A 24,986-nucleotide genomic window follows, 5' to 3' on the forward strand; every position below is an offset into this window, starting at 1 on the left:
AAATGTAAGGTCAGGTCATGCGCACTGTTGTAAAAGCATTAGAAGTATTGCATGCGTACAGTAAAAGTGCATCACTGATGTGTTTTGGCAATGGTGAAGAGTGTCAGTGTTGCTGTGATTGGTGAGTCAGACTCCTACTAGAGAGATGTTTTTGTGGTTAACTGATGACTGACTCGTCAAAGCATCAGGCATTCAGAGCTTCTGATAGAGACGGCAGCTTTCAGAGGCATCCTGGGATTGCATTAGGCTGATTTGATCATAGTATCAGAGCAGAGCTCTTCATGGCTGCTGTCAGAATCGTCAGTCTTCATCACACTGGCCTCGTCTGAACTCACAGCTTCTGGAAGTGAAGTTTGTGAGCTTTGCAGTTCTTAGTGAACGTCTTTAGATACAGTGGATTGACTGCTGTTGACATGTTAAACTGAGTTAACAACTAATGGCGAGTCCGCACAAATCTGACTGCTTTTCATGTGGTTGAGGCTCAGATTTCACGTGAACGGTTTGTCTGGTTTTGTTTGGGTTTCTGAACATTTTGATGCCATGGATATCCAAATAAATATATATTTGGATGTTTTAATGCATTAAGACCCTTAAATATTAAGAAATTATAAAGGCCCTATAAAGATGTATATATAACTATGGCTTTTTATTTATTTTTTATTTAAATGATTTTATTTATTTTAATTTGTTACTGTCATTTTTTATATATTTTTTTAAATAAAAATCTTTAACGTTTTTATTTCAAAGTTTATTTGCAATTTATTTACATTTTACCCTATTTTTTTGTTTAATGTTTAACGATATTTTAATGCATTAAGACCCCTAAAGATGAAGAAATTATAAAGGCCCTATGAAGTTGTATAAACTATGGCTTTTTATTTATTTTTAATTTAAATTATTTTATTTAATTATTTTAATTTGTTACTGTTTTTTTTTTTTTTTTAAATAAAAATCTTTAACAATTTAATCTCAAAGTTTATTTGCAATTTATTTACATTTTACCCTATTTTTTGTTTAACTTTTTAGCCGGCCACTTATTTACATTTATATTTAGTTATTTTAATTATGTATTGTTTATATATTTATTTACATTTTTAAAAAATTTTAGCAGCTCCCTTAGTAGCTTAATTTATTAACATTTTATATTTTTTCTCTTTGCTTTTTAGCAATCTGAAATTGAATACATTTATTTATAATTGAATAATTAATTTATTATTATTTATTTACATTTTACACATTATTATTAGCTTCCTTAGTATCTTTTAATTTTAATTTATTTACATTATTTTTATCTTTGTTTTTAGCAGATCTTTCAATACCTTTAAATTGTAATATGTTTATTGTACTTTTAATTGATTTATTTTAATTGTTTATTTAAATTTTCAGCAGCTCCCTTAGTACCTTTTAATTTAATTTTATTTACATAGAATTTATTTTATTACATTTTAAATGATTTTTCTCTTTGCTTTTTAGCAGCTATTTTACTACCTTTAAATTATATATATTTATTTATAAAAAATGTTTTAATCATTTATTTATTTACATTTTACACATTTTCAGCAGCCTTTTAATTTTTATTTAATTGCATTTTAATTTGTTTTCATGATATATGTTTAATGTGTATTTTTATTTGCTATTTATTTATTTTAATGATTTATATTAATTACATTTTACACTTTTTCTCTTTTCATTTTATTTTATTATTTAAATTATTTAATATTTTTGATAAAATGAATCAATTTTATTTTTTGATAAAATTCATTAATTTATTATTTTTAATGATTTATATTAATTCAATTTAATGCTAATCTCTTTTCAGCAGCTCCCTTAGTACCTTTTCATTTTAATTTAGATTTTGATGTATTTGTTTTAATGATTTATGAATTTATTTTTAATTCACTTTTTTTATTTTATTTATTTACATTTTACACTATTCTTCTCTTTACTTTTTAGCTGATTCAGTACTTTTCAATTATAATTTATGTACATTTTTATTTGTTTTAAATATTCTAATTTTGTTTTACTTTATTTATTTTAAATAATCCCTTCATGCCCTCTTGCAAAATATGAAAATTTGAATTAGAAAAATTTAAATTTTGAATTTGAAAATTTGAATTTGAACATTTGACTTTAAACATTTGAATTTAAAACGTTGACTGAAAATTGGACTTTGAACATTTGAATTAGAAAATGTAAATTTGAAAATTTGAATTTGAAAATCTGAATTAAAAAATTTGACTTTGAACATTTTAATTTAAAAATTTGAATTTGAAAATTTGATCGGTGATGGTCAAAATAATCCTGATTTATAATTATACTGTATTTATTTCCTATAAAGCATGTGTGCATTTAGTTTCTGCCACATTATTAATTAGTTACAATAATAATGACCACTATGTATTTAACACAATAGTGTATTTTACACATTGTTCGCTACAAAAAAGTCTCTAAAAACGTAAAAATTGGTGGTGTTGGTAGATTTGTGTCCATTGGTGGTTGTGTAGATGTATTTTTCTGTCACGGCTCATGAAGTAAGTTCAGCCTTTGCTTCAGATTTCCCACAATGCACCTGTGCTGTGCTCTTAGAGAACTCTCTGAGCGACACAGTGAGAAAAGAGGTCAGCGTGTATTCTTAGTTCTACAGAGACGCTTTATGTTGGTCTGATTCACTGAAGACTGCAGCTGGTCTCTGAATTCACCTTATAATCATGCAGGAATCACACTACACCTGTTTACCTGCCTGACTGCCTGCCTAACTAGATTTTATCTCTTGCGGTAAACGTTGTGATATAATTGTGCAAATAATTATTTATGTGTAAAATAATTGATTACATCAGTGCATTGTAGTACCATAATGTTAAATGTATAGTTTATGTAAAATGTAATTTTTTTAAAATCATTTATTTATTTTATTTGAATCCAATGTATTATTCTTAAATTTTTTTAAAATAAATTTTAAATTATTTTGCGTACTTCTGGCACTTCTGCCATGTTTAATGAATGCAAGCGGAGTCGGTCTACGTTATTGGTGCTGTGGGGTTGATGCGTAAAGCCGCATACGAGTATGCAAGCGAAAACGGCGTATTAAATGCACGTCAAACACATGCATAATTGCATATCATATGCACGCCAAAGTTAATTTCAGCTTATTAATAGCACGCCAAATAGAAACTGAAAATCGTGCTAGTGCGCATTTTCATGAGACCAGGCTCTCGAATCAGTTCATTATAACAAAAACAATAAAAGAAGCAGGTTTTTGCGATCACATAACTTTAGACGGCTAAACTCCTAAAAAGTCAAAAGATCGTGAAGGCATTCAAACAGGAAGTTAAAAACGATAATAATGACTTGTGTCCAGATGCCTGTAAATTATTCTTTTCAGCGATTGAATCATGATCATAATTCAGTTTCAGTTATTATTTCATATTACTTTGGTTGTCTGATAACAGAAATAGTACATTATAACAATGGAAACTTGGCTGCATCAAATGACAGTATGTGGGCACCGAGAGGCAAACAAATGTAATAATAAATGTAGATTTTGCATGTTCAGAAGTGAGCTGCCCTGTCCTGCAAATAATATAAACAGGCTTGTGTAAGTAAATTGCTCAGTGCAAAGAAAGAGAAGTAATGGGAACATGGTATTTCTATGTTTTTTTTTTTTTTCTCCATGTGTCGAATAGACATGAACAAGTTATTTGAAAAACATCTATGACCTTCGAAACATGTCTAGTCTTCATGCTCTATGTCGAGTATGGTTTCACTAATAATAAACACATATGTGACCCTGGACCACAAAACCAGTCTTAAGTCGCTGGGGTATAATAGCAATAGCCAAAAATACATTGTATGGGTCAAAATTATTGATTTTTCTTTTATGCCAAAAATCATTAGGAAATTAAGTAAAGATCATGTTCCATGAAGATTTTTTGTAAAATTCCTACTGTAAATATTTAAAAATTTAATTTTTGATTAGTAATATGCATTGTTAAGAACTTAATTTGGACAACTTTAAAGGTGATTTTCTCAGTATTTTGATTTTTTGCAGCCTCAGATTCCAGATTTTCAAATAGATGTATCTCGACCAAATATTGTCCTATCCCAACAAACCATACACCAATAGAAAGCTTATTTATTGAGCTTTCATGTGATGTATAAATCTCAGTTTTGTAAAATTTAACCTTATGACTGGTTTTGTGGTCCAGGGTCACATATTTGCTTAAAGCATTCATATTTGTCCATGCCAATGTTGATTAGAGTATTAAAAACTTTAAAAAGTATTAAATTAAGGTACATTTAGAACATTTTTTTTTTTGCTAACTGTAGTACCACTGTTAAATGTAGTTTATTTAACATTTTATTTAATTGTAATCATTTATTTATTTTATTTTAATCAAATGTATTATTCTTTATTCTTTTAATTTATTTAAATAAATTTTTATTTTAGCCATTTATTTATTGTAATTATTGAGACCACCTTGAAAACAAGATGATACATCTCAAGGAGTCCATCCTAATAAATAACTTTATTTATTAATTTAATTCAATTAATTGATTAATTCAGTTTTTTAACATGTATTTTTTGTAATAAAATGTTTTTTTTTTTTTTTTTTTTAATATTTTTTTATTGTCTTAATAATATTATATATAATATATAACATTTTTTTATATAGTAATGTTATATTACATATATTTTGTTTTGCTAACTGTAGTGCCATACTGTTAAATGTAGTTTATTTGATTTATTTTATCTTAATAATTTATTATTCTTTTATTTATTTAAATACATTATTTATTTTTTTATTTTAATCATTCATTTATTTTATTTATTGGGACCACCTTGAAAACAAGATGATACATCTATCCTAATAAATAAATTTATTTTTAATAAAATGTTTTTTTTTTGTATTTATTTAAATCAATTGTTATTGTCTTAATGATATTATATATAATATCTAACATTTTTATGTAATAATATTATATTATATATAATTTTATTTAGATTTTTTGCTAACTTTAGTACCATAATGTTAAATGTCGTTTATTTAACATTTTATTTAATTTATTTTAGTCATTTATTTAATAATTCATCAATAAATGAATAATATTATTTATTTAAAGCAGATATTAGTTATTTAATATGTATTTTTTAAGTTTAATAAAATTAATTAATTAATTAATTAAAATCCTATATTTATTATTTTAATATATATATATTATATATATATATATATATCTAGATTAATCTAGATTAAAAAAAATAATCTATGCCCACCCCTAATATATATATATATATATATATATATATATATATATGTATATATATATATGTGTATAATAACATTTTTTATTTTAATTAAAGTTTTTAAGAGATAGTGAGATAGTGTGTTTGTTAATATTTACTAATAAACTAATTAAACATTACCTATTGATTAACAGATCATTATTTAATATTAATTAAAATGCTTAGAAATTATTATTTTATTAAAGTTTCAATTCACCCTTCACAAATGTTGTTACAGCAGCTAAAAGTCTAATGCCCATAAAGATACTAAAAGATCAGTAAACCTTTATAAACATTTACAAATGATGAATAGTCTCAACTTTAGATTAAGTAGAACAAATGATTCATGAATGATTTGCAAAGATTCATAAACAGGGTGAATTCCAGTCATTTAGAGCAAAGTAGTTATTGAGATGACTGCTCATAAACCAAATAATGATTAGTAAACATTTATACAGTTGTTAGCATTTAAAAAAGTACATTAAACAATCTTTTAGTCATTGTATAATTTGTGTAAAAATAATTTGTGTTTTAGAATTAAATAATTAAATTCTTCCAGTTGGGTCAGTTGAATAACGAAAATGCATTTTAAGATAAGTGCGTTTTATATTAAATATATGTATTTTAATTCAATTTGGAAAACAAGACAAAAATCAAATTTTCAGTATAAAAGGCCTTGATTGACTCATTGTTTGTTTTTGTTTAGTTTGTGTTTAACATAAATTGAAGTGAAAGTGTTTGTGTTCTGTTAGGTGTGGTTGTGAAAATCGTGTCATAATACACACTTTTTGTGGTTTGGCCTGTTTGTCTCCGATCATGTCTCGACTGGCTTCTAAATGGATTTAATGAACCTGAACGTCTCGTTTGAGCAGTTTACTGTAATTAATTCACCCGGCCTGACCCGAGTCTCCCCCGTCACATAAAAAAAAAAAAAAAACCTGCAGTCCTGAGCACTGACGAAGTATTACACATTCAACTGTTTACAAATCTAATTGTCCGTTCATAATCTGTTTTATTTGGGTCAGTGATTGTCAATCCTGTGAGTAAACACTATCTGGTTTATAATGTTTTGTTAGGCTGTTGTTCAGGTGTATTTCTCACCTGAGGCTTTGGCCGCCGTCCAGTGATTCACCTCTGTTGGAGTTTGTGGTAAATATTGCATTGTGACTTTCTCTGACGGGACTGAACATCTTCATGGGTTTCTCTTGAGCCTTTGAGATGTTTTACGTGTCATAACTCAAATAAATGCTGTTTTTTTTTTTTTTGGATCATGCTTTAAAAAGTGTACATTTAAAAATTTTAAATGTTCCAGCTGAATTCAATTAGCATTCAAAAATGTGACTGACAGCGTTTTCAAAACATGCATATATTTGCATAATAACCTGTGCTTGGTTTTGTCTGTCTTTGCATCTGTTTAACAAATATATATAGCTGTCATTTATATGTAATGAAGAAACAAAACACAACACTTTGTACATAAACTTTTACAGTTTCAAAATACAAATATAGTTACATTAGAACCATATGCAGCCTTTAATTTAATAATATGTGTAACTAGATAGAAAAGTTTGTCAAGAGAAACTTTGAAGTTGGCTTGAGAAAAAGCTTTACCAGGAAGTTTGAAAAAGCTTGAAAAGTTTAAAGGGGTCCTATTATGCTCTTTTACCAAGTCTTTATTTTGTTTTGGAGGTGCACTAGAACAGCGGTTCCTAATTCCAGTCCTCGCGAGTCACCGCTCTGCACATTTTGTGTGTTTCACGCATCACTTCCGACGTTTGTTCTATTCCAACGTTACTGCCCTTCGAAGTGGACATCACAGAATATTCCGCCATTATTCATTAGTTCGGAGCGAGCGTATGTGTTCCATTTGAAGGTCATTAAAGCATGCGAGACGTAAATTTAAAATGCATTTATTTACAGATGCACTTATGTCACACTTCTCTAGTAAGTTTCATCTGTGTGTGAAGACGCTATGTGGTGGCGTAGCGCAAATATGTGAATGAATGTTTCGAAGTATAGTAAACAGATTTCCCCCGCTTAGGGAGCAGGGAGCAATGAACACTTTGCAGGGACCATGTCAATCGGATCGCAGTTTCTGTACGGACATCACTTCTAATGAGCTGGTTATCTGAATCAGGTGTGTTAACTAAGAGAGACATGCAAAATGTGCAGAGTGGTGGGGCGCGAGGACTGGAATTGGGAACCGCTGCACTAGAACATGCTCTCATGCTTGGTGGTTCGAAAAACGCAGAATTTTTCACATAATTTACAATATTACAATGGCATTCTCCTCAGGCTGGCACCAATGGCTCGATTAGTTCAGGGTTCCACCTTCCGAAAAACCAAATGTATTGTGATTGGTTAGCAGTCGCAATGCTTTGCAATTGGCGAACAGCTTAGATGACGTTCAGTACTGCCTCGCCCCTTCCCACAGCAGAAAACTAAATTAAACTGATTCTCATGCTTTAAATATGGACCCTCAACGGCACAGCTCCAGCACAGCTACCGGAGCAGTTCGTGGACACTTTAGTCAAAGCTCCCGTTTACACGAGCCGACCTGTGTCTCGCTGAAGCATCTCAGAAGCGGCTGTCCATAATACATTGCTAAAGTTGGGCGAATCCCCCACACGCCAACGATTTGAATTTCTGTAGGTGGGATTTATGTTGTGACATAATAGCATCCAGAAAAACAAACACTGAAGTCCAAACGAGCTGTTCGTTGTAGTTCTTGAAAAGGGATTTTTAAAAAAATGAAATATCTCCTTTCCCTGTTGAAAAACCAGCATATGCTGGTTAGGTATGTTTTGGTGCTGGGATGTTGGGATGCATTAAAGGACCAGCATTAACCAGTAAAGGACCAGCAAAGAACCAGCATTAACCAGCAAAGGACCAGCATTAACCAGCAAAGGACCAGCATTAACCAGCAAAGGGCCAGCATTAACCAGTAAAGGACCAGCATTAACCAGTAAAGAACCAGCATTAACCAGCAAAGGACCAGCATTAACCAGTAAAGTACCAGCATTAACCAGCAAAGGACCAGCATTAACCAGCAAAGGGCCAACATTAACCAGCAAAGGACCAGCATTAACCAGCAAAGGACCAGCATTAACCAGCAAAGGACCAGCATTAACCATTAAAGGACCAGCATTAACCAGCAAAGGGCCAGCATTAACCAGTAAAGGACCAGCATTAACCAGTAAAGAACCAGCATTAACCAGCAAAGGACCAGCATTAACCAGTAAAGGACCAGCATTAACCAGCAAAGGACCAGCATTAACCAGCAAAGGGCCAACATTAACCAGCAAAGGACCAGCATTAACCAGCAAAGGACCAGCATTAACCATTAAAGGACCAGCATTAACCTGATTTAATTGCTGGAATGACCAGCATTAACCAGTAAAGTACCAGCAAAGGACCAGCATTAACCAGTAAAGAACCAGCATTAACCAGTAAAGGACCAGCATTAACCAGCAAAGGGCCAGCATTAACCAGTAAAGGACCAGCATTAACCAGCAAAGGGCCAGCATTAACCAGTAAAGAACCAGCATTAACCAGCAAAGGACCAGCATTAACCAGTAAAGGACCAGCATTAACCAGCAAAGGACCAGCATTAACCAGCAAAGGACCAGCATTAACCAGCAAAGGGCCAACATTAACCAGCAAAGGACCAGCATTAACCAGCAAAGGACCAGCAAAGGACCAGCATTAACCATTAAAGGACTAGCATTAACCAACGAAGGACCAGCATTAACCAGTAAAGTACCAGCAAAGGACCAGCATTAACCAGTAAAGAACCAGCATTAACCAGTAAAGGACCAGCATTAACCAGCAAAGGACCAGCATTAACCAGCAAAGGGCCAACATTAACCAGCAAAGGACCAGCATTAACCAGCAAAGGACCAGCATTAACCAGTAAAGTACCAGCAAAGGACCAGCATTAACCAGTAAAGAACCAGCATTAACCAGTAAAGGACCAGCATTAACCAGCAAAGGACCAGCATTAACCAGCAAAGGGCCAACATTAACCAGCAAAGGACCAGCATTAACCAGCAAAGGACCAGCATTAACCAGTAAAGTACCAGCAAAGGACCAGCATTAACCAGTAAAGAACCAGCATTAACCAGTAAAGGACCAGCATTAACCAGCAAAGGGCCAACATTAACCAGCAAAGGACCCGCATTAACCAGCAAAGGACCAGCATTAACCAGCAAAGGACCATTAAAGGACCAGCATTAACCAACGAAGGACCAGCATTAACCAGTAAAGTACCAGCAAAGGACCAGCATTAACCAGTAAAGAACCAGCATTAACCAGCAAAGGACCAGCATTAACCAGCAAAGGACCAGCATTAACCAGCAAAGGGCCAACATTAACCAGCAAAGGACCAGCATTAACCAGCAAAGGACCAGCATTAACCAGCAAAGGATCAGCATTAACCATTAAAGGACCAGCATTAACCAGCAAAGGACCAGCATTAACCAGCAAAGGACCAGCATTAACCAGCAAAGGACCAGCATTAACCAGCAAAGGATCAGCATTAACCAGCAAAGGACCAGCATTAACCAGCAAAGGATCAGCATTAACCAGCAAAGGGCCAACATTAACCAGCAAAGGACCAGCATTAACCAGCAAAGGACCAGCATTAACCAGCAAAGGACCAGCATTAACCAGCAAAGGATCAGCATTAACCATTAAAGGACCAGCATTAACCAGCAAAGGACCAGCATTAACCAGCAAAGGACCAGCATTAACCAGCAAAGGACCAGCATTAACCAGCAAAGGATCAGCATTAACCATTAAAGGACCAGCATTAACCAACGAAGGACCAGCATTAACCAGTAAAGTACCAGCAAAGGGCCAGCATTAACCAGTAAAGGACCAGCATTAACCAGTAAAGAACCAGCATTAACCAGTAAAGGACCAGCATTAACCAGCTAAAACCAGCATCCCAGCACCAAAACATACCTAACCAGCATATCCTGTTTTTTTTCAACAGGGTTTGGAGTGGACTTTGAGATTTGTAACTTTGTAGATGTTTTTTTATGCACAAACATACACACCACACACTGGCTTAAGTTCAACAAGTGAAAAAGCATAATAGGACCCCTTTAAAAAAACGTTTGAAAAGTTAAAAAAGTTATAAAGATTTCTGAGTTTTAAGTTTTAAGTTTGACGGTTTTCAGTCTAAAATAGTTTAAAGTAGTTTTAAAAGCTTAATGTTTAATAAATATATAGCTAGATAGATGTTGCTAGCATGATTAACATGTTGCTATCATGTTTCTTACATGATTAATAAGTTGCTACTATGTTTCCAGCATGATTAGCATTTCGCTAGCATGATTCTAGAATGATTAGCATGTTGTTAGCATGTTTCTAGCATGAATAGCAAGTTTCTAGTATTATTCTAGCATGATTACCAAGTTGTTCATATGTTTCTAGCATGATTGGCAAGCTGCTAGCATGTTTCTAACATGTTTCTAGCATTATTAACAAGTTGCTAGCATGATTCTAACATGATTACCAAGTTGCTAGTATGTTTCTAGCATGATTAGCAAGTTTCTTAGGGTGTTTCTAACATGGTTCTAGAATTATAGTTTAAATGGAATTAATAGTAATTCTTGTATTATAAATATAGTACATAGAAGGGAAGTTTAAATGAGTCTCAAGGGATTGTGGGAGTTTTGACAGTTGGAGTTTGAATAGTGTTGATCATTTGAACATTCCCTCAATTTAAGTCTATGGGATTTTTCCTAGTTTTAATCGTCATTTTTAGGAAAACCGTAAGTCTGATCAGTTAGAAAAGATAGAGCACACTTGGTCAGAGCAGTCTGAAGATCTGGGCTGAGTTTGGAGTTTGTAGAGTTAAAGCTCTAGAAGGCTTTCTCAAGCCAACTTAATGCATGTTTTAAGGCTCAGTAAGTGTTTATGAGTGTGAAGCAGAGATGTTGAGACGTCCAGCACAGAGGTGTCAAAGCGTTCAGAAGAGAGCAGAAAATGGGTCAGTCGAGGCGTTTGAGAGAAACGAGGACGACAGAGAAAGAAACTGGTTATTTCAGGCTTGTTATCTGACCTCTGGCCGTCTGATCACTGCAAACCTCACCTGCTCTAATAAACAGGCTAATATCTCCCACTTCCTGTTTGCGTGGCACTGCTGAAGCGCATTGGCGTCACACTGAGAGATGAAAATAGCCGTTCGCCGATGTCTCTCTCATTGTTTGGAGTGTTTTTATGCGAGCGAGGTTCCGTTCGGCTCGGCCAATCAGGAGCCAGCGATTGTGTGAGCTATGAATATTCATGATATGCTAATGAACGGCTGTAGTTTTGGCTGATGGGGGCCGGCGTGCTGCTTTAAGAGGAGCCTGCGGTGCTTTCTGGAGCTTCAGAGCCTTCAGGCTGATCTGGAATCTGTCTGCGCTCTCAGATAAACCAGTTCAGCTCCGACGCCCCAGTCCTTCTTCTTATCGAGCTCAAACACAAGCAGAGCAGCACAGATATATTTTTTTTTAATTTAGAATTAGTTTGTAGTTTTTTTGGTTGAACACACATTAACTCATATACATGTTATAATGAGGAATTAAAATGATGGCTAAATACTGACAGGAACTAGAACAAAGGAAAAGGAAACCAATGCAACAAAATAAAAGTCCATGTTGTAAAGAAACTTTATAAAGGAAAAGACAGAACTAACTGAACATGTTACGTTGTTGTTGTTTTTATTTTAAGGGCCTTTTTGTTTTGTGAATTAATTAATGAATTAATTAATTAATTAACTTATTTATTTCACAGATTTTATTTCATAATAAGTGCCAGCATTTCATGAAAAGCAGAAATTAATTAATTACTTTATTCTGTAGTTTTTATTTCCTAGTAGTAAGTGGCGTATTCCAAGAATATAATTAGTTATAATTTAATTGAATTTAGTTTATAAACAGCAGAATTTATTCTGAAAGTTTTATTTATGTATTCTTGGTGATTTTATAAATAAATAAATATATATCGTTAGTTTTATTATATTTTAATTGTATTTTTTATTAAGTGCCTATATTTTTATTTAATGAAAAGCAGATTTTATTTTATTAGCAACCAAATTAGTTTTAAATTAATTTCATTTAATTTAGTTTATGAAAAGTAGAATTTATTCTGAAGGTTATATTTACTTATTTATTTTAAATCATGTATATGTATATAATTTTATTTTATGAACTGCAGATGTTATTTATTCACTTATTTATTTTGTAGATTCTTTTAAAATAAAATAATTAAAATAATTACTGTTATTTTATTTTATTTATGAACAGCAGAATTAGTTTACTTTGTATTTTTAATTTCATAGGAAGTTTATTTTATGTTATAGATAGTGCCTTTGTTTAAGGTAGTGGTTTGAATTATGTAATAATAAAAAAAAGATAAAAAATGACAAAAACACATCATTTCTAAAACTTTAAATACAATTAAAATGAAAACATAAAAAATATAAAAAATGAAATATAATTCAAAATATTAACAAAACTATTATAGTGTGTAAAATCACTGCATCTCAATGCTTTGTTTAATCTCAGTCATGCATTAAAAAAATCCTAATAAGAGAAAAATAGCTGTTCCTTCACCAAAGCAACATTTTTTATTTTTATTAATTTATTTAGTTCCAGATCATGTGTTTGGAATGGCTTAATATGCTTGATATTTTGTGTATTTTTCACATAAAGCATGTGAATAAACAAGTGCATTCTGATTTCACTGAAGTAGGCAAACTTTTCAAAGATATTGATTTAAAATCTGAACATTTGGTATAAAAATAGTTTCATTTTTCCCCAGCATTTTGTCATTTTGCTGCATCGCTCTGATGTGCAATATCATGATGGTCCATTGGATTTTATTAGTATTTCCAGCCGTCCGTTTCTCTATGAATATTGTCATTTGTGAGCTCTATTGTATTGTAAGGCGTTTATATATTCAGAGCATCTTTGATGTAAATGTATGTAAATGTAGTATCTGTGTATGTGTGCGGCAGAGCCACAAATGGCTTTCATTACACGCAAATACCCCGGTCCTCTTCTCATTTTGGTGAGTGTTTTGTTTTTGCCATGTTTTGCGTGCGTTTCCTGTGTTTTTCTTCCATTCTTGTGTCCTCGTTTCAACTTCCTGTTACGTGTGCGTCTCTTCACAGACTCACGCTGGGCTGAATTCATCCCGTTAGTCATTAATAATCCAGTCAAATCCTCCTGTATGATGTTATGAAGGAGCCTCAAGTGTTTACGATGCTTTTATGCTGCTGCTTCTGGTTTTTGTTTGGAGTTTGACAACTCAAGTCTTGAATATGATCTCAAACTCTCTGACAGAGGGTCAGAGGTCACTGAGAAGCTGTCAGTCACAAATATGTGAGCAGGTGTAAACACCTGCGACCTTTGACCCACGTCACATACAGTCTCTGATCCACAGCGGGTTTTGAACCTATGAGTCATAAAAATATACTCTACCGGTCAAAAGATTTTTCTCTCTTTTTGAAAGAAGTTAATACTTTTATTCAGCAAGGAGGCATTAAAGGATAACTGTTGCCAAAATGCAACCTGGGCTGTTTTTTTTTTTTTTTACTGTAAACGAGACAAACTTATATCTAAAAGCATAATTACAACAAACGAGCCGTTTTTGAGATTGACCGTGATTTCGTTTTGTGGTCAATGGCCGGTAAATGGGAGTACTAGGGGCATAACTTTGAGCGCATCAAAATCTATATTTTTACAACACTAAGAAGGCTCGACACACCATGACACTTTGCTCGAAGTATCGCCTGGGTCTCTACACATGAACTCCAGCATTGAGAACATTGTTTGTTTACACAGAGTTTACTAAAAAGAAAGGTTTTGAACAACTCACTTTCACTGTTTGAGTTTCCGCTCGCGGCCGTCTTGCCAGTCAAGAAGTGTCGATCTCCGAATGCGAATGAATGGACTCCATAGGACGAAATATTAGGCTTATATGAGTTTCTTTTTACAACTAGAAGGTTAATATTGTATGGAATTTTATGGAATAACACCCAAACATACAAAGATGTCACTAATGAAATTCCACCATATGTTTTGCTCGTGACAATTTTAGATACTTTTGAAGCTAGCTAGCACAGTTCTGAGCAGTTTTACACATATACAGTGAGATCAATAAGAATTTGATCACCCTGTGATTTTGCAAGGTCTCTTACTTAGAAATCATGGAGGGGTCTACAATTTTCAGCATCGGTGCATTTCCACTGTGAGAGACAGAATCTAAAAATAAAAATCCGGAAATCACATTGTATGATTTTTTTTTTTTATCAATTTATTTGTGAATTACTGTGTCAAATAAGTATTTGATCACTTGAGTCAAAAAATTTTAATATTTGGTACAGAAGCCTTTGTTTACAATTACTGAGGTCAAACGGTTCCTGTAGTTCTTCACCAGGTTTGCACACACTGCAGGAGGGATTTTGGCCCAGTCCTCCATACAGATCTTCTCTAGATCTGTCAGGTTTCGGGGCTGTCGCTGAGCAACACTTGAGTTTCAGCTCCCTCCAAAGATTTTCTATTGGATTTAGGTCTGGAGACTGGCTAGGCCACTCCAGAACCTTGATATGCTTCTTACGGAGCCACTCCTTGGTTTTCCTGGCTGTGTGCTTTGGGTCATTGTCATGTTGGAAGACCCAGCCACAACCCATCTTTAATGCTCTGACTGAGGGAAGGAGGTTTTTGCCCAATATGTCACAATACATGGCCCCGTTCATCCTCTCCTTAATACAGTGCAGTCGTCCTGTCCCCTGTGCAGAAAAACACCCCCAGAGCATGATGCTTCCAGCCCCGTGCTTCACTGTAGGTATGGTATTATTGGGATGATACTCATCATTCTTCTTCCTCCAAACACGGCGAATGGAGTTAAGACCAAAAAGTTCTACTCTGGTCTCATCTGACCACAGGACTTTCTCCCATGACTCCTCTGGATCATCCAGATGGTCCCTGGCAAACTTCAGATGGGCCTGGACATGGGCTGACTTAAGCAGGGGAACCTTCTGTGCGATGCAAGATTTGTTGTTTTGTAACTAACTAAATACAATCTGAAATATATTTTTTATATTTTTTATCTAGATATTTTTAAAAACCACAATGGAATAAAATGCAACAATTATTTCAAAACATTTATTCATTTATTACATGTATTATTAAACAGTATTATTGGATACTTTATTCTCAAAACATTTTGAGCTTATTCTTGAAACATTTACACTTTAATTTCAAAACATTTAGACTTTAGGTTGGGGACAGCATCTTCCCAATTGAAAGTGCCCACTAAATAATGATTAAACTTGCTGATATTTAAAATATTATTGTGGGCTTTGTTAGATAATAAAAGGATCTTAGTAGACATCTAAGATTTAAATTCTTAAATGCTTTTTAAATGTGTTTTTTGGTTGTGGTTGCACCAACTCCATAGAATGGCCAATATATCAGTGTATATATAGATAACTATAAACACAAAAAAAATTGACACTTTAAATAAAATACTTTTTTTTTTTTACTTAATTTTATTTTAGCTAGTTGTCAAAGGCTACTAAATTTTCAAATAGTTTAACTTGTACTAAAGTCAAGTATTTATTTAAGAAACATAAACAAATAAACATAATAAAAATGACAACAAAACATTACAAAATGACTGAAACCTTAACTAAAATTGTGAATAGGGTAAAAATTGACCCAGTTAATTTATTTCATTGATAATTGCAAGCATTTTTTGGATTAAAAGTTTTCTGAAAAGTTAGATTTTAATATGCAAATAAGGTATTATTTAATGAAATATGTGCTAATTTGCATACATTATTAGTACAACAATCTAAACACTGGATGAAGGCTGTTTCAAAATTCCTGTTTAATTTTTTTGACATATAAGAGTCAAATGTTTTTACATAAGGATTTTTTTTTTCATTTTGTCACTCCATAAATCAGAAAATACTTAGAAAAGGCAGAAAATTATATTGTTTTTGTTTTGTTTTTTTGAGAATAAAATGTTGTTAAAAATCAAGCGAACTATATATGAACAAATCTCTCTGTAAAAACCTTCAGAATATAGACAGGAATAAAAATGCAAAGTTTGATGTGTGTAAGTGCTACTAAAGTGGAGATTTATGGCTCAGTGTAGGGGAAAAAACTAATTTTGAGAAAACAGCCTTTAAAAATATGTATTGTAATTGAAATCTATAGACACAAATAGATAAAGTGCTATAAAAGAAACACTTAACAGTGTCTTTTGGGTGTTTTCTTTCCATTAGTCTGAAAAAACACACTATGAAAAACCAAAAAGCCCAAAATATCAAATTTGACAGGTGTTTTTGCCTGCAGTGTCTCCCCTTAAATCTGAAAAATAATACATAATTCAAAATATAAATAAAAACTAAAATAGTTTCTAGCTCATTTGCCACTTTAGAAGAAGGTCAAGACAAGCCCATTGCATTGTTGGATACAGTTCAGTGTCACATAATTGTGTTTGACATTTTACCAAATATAGTTGTGCATTTGCATACTATTCCCTGTATGCATACTATACACTGTAGAAATACAGTAGTCATGTGCTGTTCTGAACATTTTCTGTATAAATTGTGTGTGTGTGCATTTGTTGGATGTCGTTTCATAAGTGTGTGAAGGTAATAAATATGCCGTTGTCAGCGTTTGCAGCACCTGTGATCATTTGTGTTCAACATAAACAAGCAAAAAGCCTGAGGGAGCAAACACACATGAAAACACTTATAAGCATGTTTCTCATGCTCTCAGTGGCATCAGCTGTATCTGTAAGGGTCTGTTTCTCTGTAAAGCTTGAATCTGGAGCACTGAAGGATGCTGGGAGGATACAAAGACACAGAGAGTGTAAAATAGGCCAGAGAGAGTGTGTGTGAGTCCTTTAGTTCCCCTCAAACACACTCACACACACACACACACACACACACACACACACACACACACGGTCCAAAACACTCGCCAAGAATAATGTGAGTAAAATCGGGCTTTGCTGAGTATTGAGTTAATCCCATATGTTTGCTAACCATCTGCTCCACATTTATTAGGAATGGGGCTTTTATTGAACTGTAGGAACAACAATGACTGTCAGTGTGTGCCGTGAACAATTCACCGGCTAAAAATAAACACATCTGTCACGAAGTTCGTTTTTACCTGTAAAAGTTCTTAGGCGTTAAAAAAGTTTGAGGGAATAAGTCACTTCTGCTCACCAAGGCTGTTTATTCAATTAAAAATTGCTGTAAAATTGTGACAATGTTTTACTATTTAAAATAGCTGTTTTCTATGTAAATATATGTTAAACTGTTAAAATTTATTTCTGTGATCAAAGCTGAATTTTCAGCATCATCATTACTCCAATCTTCACTCACATGATTCATGAAACATTTAGACTTTATTTTCTAAATATTTCCATTTAATTTTCAAAACATTTAGTTTTTATTCTTTTAATTTAACTTTATTCTCTTTATTTTTGAAGCATTTCGACTTTATTCTTGTAACATTTTGACTTTCTTCTTGTAATTTCAACTTTATTGTCGAAGCATTTTGACTTTATTCTCGGAACATTACGACTTTATCCTCAAAATATTTAGAGTTTATTCTCAAAACATTCCGACTTTATCCTCGGAACATTACGACTTTATTCTCAAAATATTTAGAGTTTATTCTCAAAACATTCCGACTTTATTCTCGGAACATTTCGACTTTATCCTCGGGAATGTTTCGACTTTATCCTCGGAACGTTTCGACTTTATTCTCGGAACATTTCGACTTTATCCTTGGAACGTTTCGACTTTATTCTCAGAACATTTAGACTTTATTCTCGGAACGTTTCGACTTTATTCTCGGATTGTTTCGTCTTTATTCTCCGAACGTTTCGTCTTTATCCTTGGAACATTTCGACTTTATTCTCGGAACGTTTAGACTTTATTCTCGGAACATTTCGACTTTATCCTTGGAACGTTTCGACTTTATTCTCAGAACATTTAGACTTTATTCTCGGAACGTTTCGACTTTATTCTCAGAACATTTAGACTTTATTCTCGGAACGTTTCGACTTTATTCTCAGAACATTTAGACTTTATTCTCGGAACGTTTCGACTTTATTCTCGGATTGTTTCGTCTTTATTCTCCGAACGTTTCGTCTTTATCCTCGGAACATTCCGAATTTATTCTCGGAACATTTCGACTTTATCCTCGGGAATGTTTCGACTTTATCCTCGGAACGTTTCGACTTTATTCTCGGAACATTTCGACTTTATCCTTGGAACGTTTCGACTTTATTCTCAGAACATTTAGACTTTATTCTCGGAACGTTTCGACTTTATTCTCGGATTGTTTCGTCTTTATTCTCCGAACGTTTCGTCTTTATCCTTGGAACATTTCGACTTTATTCTCGGAACGTTTAGACTTTATTCTCGGAACATTTCGACTTTATCCTTGGAACGTTTCGACTTTATTCTCAGAACATTTAGACTTTATTCTCGGAACGTTTCGACTTTATTCTCGGATTGTTTCGTCTTTATTCTCCGAACGTTTCGTCTTTATCCTCGGAACATTTCGACTTTATCCTTGGAATGTTTCGACTTTATTCTCGGAACGTTTCGTCTTTATCCTCGGAACATTTCGACTTTATCCTCGGAACATTTTGACTTTATCCTTGGAACATTTAGACTTTATTCTCGGAACGTTTCGTCTTTATTCTCGGAACGTTTCGTCTTTATTCTCGGAACGTTTCGTCTTTATCCTCGGAACATTTCGACTTTATCCTTGGAACATTTAGACTTTATTCTCGGAACGTTTAGACTTTATTCTCCGAACGTTTCGACTTTATTCTCGGATTGTTTCGTCTTTATTCTCGGAACGTTTCGTCTTTGTCCTCAGAACGCTTCGACTTTATTCTCGATACATTTTGACTTTATTCTCTGAACGTTTCGACTTTATTCTCGGAACATTTTGACTTTATTCTCTGAACGTTTCGACTTTATTCTCGGAACATTTCGACTTTATACTCGGGACGTTTCGTCTTTGTCCTCGGAACGCTTCGACTTTATTCTTGATACATTTTGACTTTATTCTCGATACATTTTGACTTTATTCTTGATACATTTTGACTTTATTCTCGATACATTTTGACTTTATTGTCTGAACGTTTCGACTTTATTCTCGGGACATTTCAACTTTATTCTCAAAATATTTTGACTTTATTTTATAAATATTTGCAACTTTATTCTCTTAATCTCGACTTTATTTTATAAATATTTGCAACTTTATTCTCTTAATTTTGACTTTATTTTATAAATATTTGCAACTTTATTCTCTTAATTTGATTACAATAGGCTTATTTACTCAAAAGTTATTAGCATTTTTGCAAATTTCATTATAAATTTTGACCACCGCATTCGTAAAATATAGCAGTTTATGACAATATTTAGACTTTATTTTCGAAACATTATGACTTTATTTTCGAAACATTACGACTTTATTATCAAAATATTTAGACTTTATTCTCGAAACATTTAGACTTTATTCTCAAAATATTTTGATTTTATTTTATAAATATTTGCAACTTTATTCTCTTAATTTCGACTTTATTCTCTAAACATTTCGACTTTATTTTCAAAACATTTAAAAAATGCTGTAAAATTGTGAAATATTTTTTACAGTTTAAAATTGCTGTTTCTTGTGTCAATATATATTAAACTGTAATTTATTCCTGTGATCAAAGCTGAATTTCAGCATCATTACTCCAGTCTTAGTCACATGATTTTTCAGAAATCATTCTAATATACTGATTTGCAGCTAAAGAAGCATTTATGATTATTATGTTGTTTTTGTGGAAACGTCATACATTTTATTTTTCAGGATTCACAGATGAGTAGAATGATCAAAAGAACAGCGCTTATTTGAAATAGAAATCTTTTGCAGCATTATAAATGTCTTTACAGTCACATTAGATCAATTTAATGTGTCCTTGATGAATAAAAGTAGTCGTTTCATTCAAAAAAAAAAAAATCTTACTGCCACCAAACATTTGAATGGTTGTTCATCTTCATGTTCAGTTTTGTTCATGTTGTGATGAGCATCTCTTTCTCTGTTTCAGGAGACTAATGAAATCGTGGCCATTAAGAAGTTTAAGGACAGTGAAGGTGAGTCTCCGGCTCTGTTGAAAAGCTTCTATTATTCAGGATCTGCATTGAGAACATGCACTAAACACAAGCTGCTACGTGTCCTTCATCTGACCTGATTTACTCATCGCAGAACAGACAATAAAACCAACATCCAGAATTAGTTTTGAGGGCGCTGACCGACTGTCTGTGACATCATGAGGCAGCTCATGAATATTAATAAGCCTGCAGTGATGGTAGAAGAATGTATCGATCTGAGATGAAATTTAAAATGTTGTATTCAAAAGGTATTAGCATTTTTGGAAATGCCATTATTAATGGTTAATGTGAATAGTTTATCACTTTTGACCCATAGGTGGCGCTGTTACCAAACTTATGTGGCGTGGTCTGTTTGGTGTCAATATGTCAAAGCTTTGCAAAAATACAGGATCAGATGCAGTTTGGCATCATTCCAGCAAATTTGTTGATGCGTTATTCGAAAACGGTTTGGTCTATCAAAAAGCTTGGTGTCAAATTTGGTGAAAATTGGACTAATGCTTTAGGAGGAGTTTGAAAAACTATGTTTTCAACATAGTTTTCAACAAATCAAAATATGACATTTAGACTTTATTTTTTTAAATGTTTCCATTTTATTTTCAAAACATTTCGTTTTTAGTCTTTTAATTTCAACTTTATTTTCGTAACATTTTGACTTTATTCTTGTAATTTCTACATTAATTTTTAAACATTTCGACATACACCAGGTTTGGTCTCAATATGACAAAGCATTGAAGAGATATAGCCTGAGGTCTGATTTGGCAAGCTTTTAGTCAAATTTATTTTTGCAGTTTTTGAAAACGGATGGGTCTATCAAAAAGCTTTTGATCACTTTTTGCCAGCATGGTCTGGAGATGATCCGAGCCAAATTTGGTGAAATTTGGACCAACGTTTAGGTTTTCAACATAAATCAAAATGGCGGGCAGGAGGTTCAGCTGACTATGGCAAAAGTGTCTATGTATCTATGTTCTTCGTCATAACCCAAGGAATATTTTGAGACCAGTTATTATTATTACTTATACATTATTAAAGGCTAATTTATTCAAAAGTTATTAGCATTTAACATGATCCGAGTCAAATTTGGTGAAAATTGGACTAATGGTTTAGGAGGAGTTCAGTCAAAATGGTGAATAGGAAGTTTAGCTGAATATGGCAAAAAATGGTATCTGTGTTCTCAGTGTGACTCAAAGAATATATTGAGACCAGTTTTATTACAGTAGGCTAATTTACTCAAAAGTAATTGGCATTATAGTAATTTTGACCACCGTGTTCGTAAAATATAGCATTTTATGACTAAATTCAAAATGGCTGACGCCCGAAGTGGCTGACATGAGAAAATTGGGTATGGTTTGACTTGGTATGCTCCACCGAATCTAAAGAATTTTGTCTTTTTTTAAGCCAAACCATTCAGAATTTATAAACAAAAATAGCCATTTTCATATCTTCTTCACCACTAGGTGGCACTAGTGCCGAAACTGTGCAGATAGCCGCAGATCATGGTTATTATAACATACACCAAGTTTGGTTCCAATATGACAAAGCATTGAAGAGATATAGCATGAGGTCTTATTTGGCAAGCTTTTCGTCAAACTAATTTGTGCGTTTTTTGAAAATGGATGGGTCTATCAAAAAGCTTTTGATAACTTTTTGCCAGCATGGTCTGAAGATGATCTGAGCCAAAATTGGTGAAAATTGGACCAAGGTTTTTTCAACATTTAGGTTTTCATCGTAAATCTAAATGGCGGACAGAAGGTTCAGCTGACTATGGCAAAAGTGGTATCTGTGTTCTTCGCCATAACCCAAGGAATATTTTGAGTCCAGTCACATTATTAAAGGCTAATTTATTCAAAAGTTATTAGCATTTAATATGATATGAGTCAAATTTGGTGAAAATTGGACTAATGCATTAGGAGTAGTTTGAAAAACATAAATCAAAATGGCAAACAGTGAGCTCGGCTGAATATGGCAAAAAATGGTATCTGTGTTCCTAGTATGACTCAAAGAATATATTGAGACAGGTTTTATTACAATAGGCTAATTTACACAGAAGTTATTAGCATTTTTGTAAATTTCATTATAACTTTTGACTACTGCATTTGTACAATATAGCAGTTTATGACAAAATTCTAAATGGCAGACGCCCAAAATGGATGATGTAGGAAAACTGGATATGGTTCGACTTATGCTCCACTGAATCTAATTTTGTGGTTTTTGGCCAAACCATATAGAAGTTATAAGCAAAAATAAAAAAAATTCATATCTGTTGACCAATAGGTGGCACGTTGCCAAAACAGTGCAGGTAGCCTCAGATCATGGTCATTATAACATAAACCAAGTTTGGTCTCAATATGACAAAGCATTGAAGAGATATAGCCTGAGGTCTGATTTGGCAAGCTTTTTGTCAAATTCATTTGTGCGGTTTTTGAAAACGGATGGGTCTATCAAAAAGCTTTTCATAACTTTTTGCCAGCATGGTCTGAAGATGATCTGAGCCAAATTTGGTGAAAATTGGACCAGAGTTTTTTCAACATTTAGGTTTTCAACATAAATCAAAATGGCGGACACTGACAGCAAGTTTGACTGAACATGGCAAAAAATGGTATCTTTGTTCTCTGTATGACCCAAAGAATATATTGAGATCAGTTTCATTGCAATAGGCTTCAATAGGTTTTCAGCATAAATCAAAATGGCGGACAGGAGCTTCAGCTGACTATGCTCTGATTTGGCGAGCTTTTCGTCAAATTCATTTGTGCAGTTTTTAAAAATGGATGGGTTCTATCGGAAAGCTTTTGATAACTTTTTGCCAGCATGGTCTGGAGATGATCTGAGCCAATTTTGGCGACAATCATACAAACCATAAAGGACGAGTTTGAAAAAGTAAGATTTATAAACTATTAAAAATAGTTTTTTTCATTTTGGTGTTCATTGTACTCGGCACGAGCCAAGGATTCAGTGGAAAATTTTTCTTCTAGACCTTGCAGTTTAAAAGTTATTAGCATAAACATGAGTGAAATTTTGGACAAGTGGAGGCGCTAGAGAGTTTGAGTTAGAGATTCCAAATTTGCCATGGTTAATATTGAGACTGTCCTTCATCAGTGTGCCAAATTTCATAACTTTCCTGCAAACTTCCAGAGCGGAAGAAGAATAAAAATAATAGGAATGCCAATGGAGACAATAGGTACCACTGGACCTTCAGTGCTTGGCTCCTAAAAACGTAGACAATTTAACATCAAATTATGAACAAAAATGAAAAAATTCAAAAGTGACAAATTAGTTATCTGTTTAAATAAGCTAATAGATGTTTACTCTTCATGTGGCTCTCTGTTTAGAAAATGAGGAGGTGAAGGAAACCACCATGCGGGAGCTGAAGATGCTCCGCACATTGAAGCAGGAGAACATCGTGGAGCTGAAGGAGGCGTTTCGGCAGCGAGGGAAGCTTTACCTGGTGTTCGAGTACGTGGAGAAGGTGAGATAGAGATGGTCGGCGCTGAGATTTTCGGTTGGTGTTCTTCTGATGTGGTTTGTTGAGATGTTTGTGTTTGTTTGTGTTGTAGAACATGCTGGAGCTGCTGGAGGACATGCCCAATGGAGCTCCACCGGAGAAGGTCCGGATCTACATCTACCAGCTGATCAAAGCCATTCACTGGTGCCATAAAAACAACATCGTCCACAGAGGTACGAGACCACCTTTAATGAAAAAAAATTAATGTAGCGCAATAATTTAATAAATTATTTATTTTATTATATTTTTATTTTATTACAGTTTTTATTAAATATTTAATGATATCATTTGATATTATTTTTATATTATCAATATCTGTTTTAACTATATGTGACCCTAGACCACAAAACCAGTCATAAGGTTAAATTTTACAAAACTGAGATGTATACATGTATGAAAGCTCAATAAATACGCTTTCTATTGATATATGGTTTATTAGGATAGGAGAATATTTGGCCGAGATACAACTATTTGAAAATCTGAAATCTGAGGGTGCAAAAAAATCTAAATCCTGAGAAAATCACCTTTAAAGTGGTCCAAATTAAGTTCTTAACAATGCATATTACTAATCAAAAATTACATTTTGATATATTTATAGTAGGAATTTTACAAAAAATCTTCATGGAACATGATCTTTACTTAATTTCCTAATGATTTTTGGCATAAAAGAAAAATCAATAATTTTGACCCATACAGTGTATTTGTGGCTATTGCTACAAATATACCCCAGCGACTTAAGACTGGTTTTGTGGTCCAGGGTCACATATTATTATTGTTTTGTAACAAAAAAAAATGGTTGAATTTTTAAAAATTGTATTTAAAAAAAATACAAATTATAATAATTACAAAAATTATAAATAATTGTACAATTTTTTTAATAAAATATAATTTATCTTATTTTTATAAAAATAAAGAGGCCACCTGTAATAAAATCAATTAAAATAATTTTTATTTTATTAAAACTATTTTTTATTGAGATATATTTTTTCATTATATTATTTAACTTT

At 33.0% G+C, this 24,986-nt stretch overlaps 1 protein-coding gene across 3 annotated transcripts in view; it reads left to right on the forward strand.

Annotated features, from left to right (window-relative positions):
• LOC141291001 (cyclin-dependent kinase-like 5) overlaps positions 1 to 24,986 on the forward strand; it is an 87,755-nt gene that overhangs the window by 28,444 nt on the left and 34,325 nt on the right. For all 3 annotated transcript variants that reach the window (XM_073823157.1, XM_073823159.1, XM_073823158.1), the window contains exons 3-5: positions 20,417 to 20,462; positions 23,807 to 23,943; positions 24,032 to 24,152. In XM_073823157.1, coding sequence (XP_073679258.1) covers positions 20,417 to 20,462; positions 23,807 to 23,943; positions 24,032 to 24,152 — 304 coding nt within the window. The remainder of the gene's footprint in view (positions 1 to 20,416; positions 20,463 to 23,806; positions 23,944 to 24,031; positions 24,153 to 24,986) is intronic.

Source organism: Garra rufa, chromosome 18, assembly GCF_049309525.1.
Source record: "Garra rufa chromosome 18, GarRuf1.0, whole genome shotgun sequence".
Taxonomy (NCBI): Eukaryota; Metazoa; Chordata; class Actinopteri; order Cypriniformes; family Cyprinidae; genus Garra; species Garra rufa.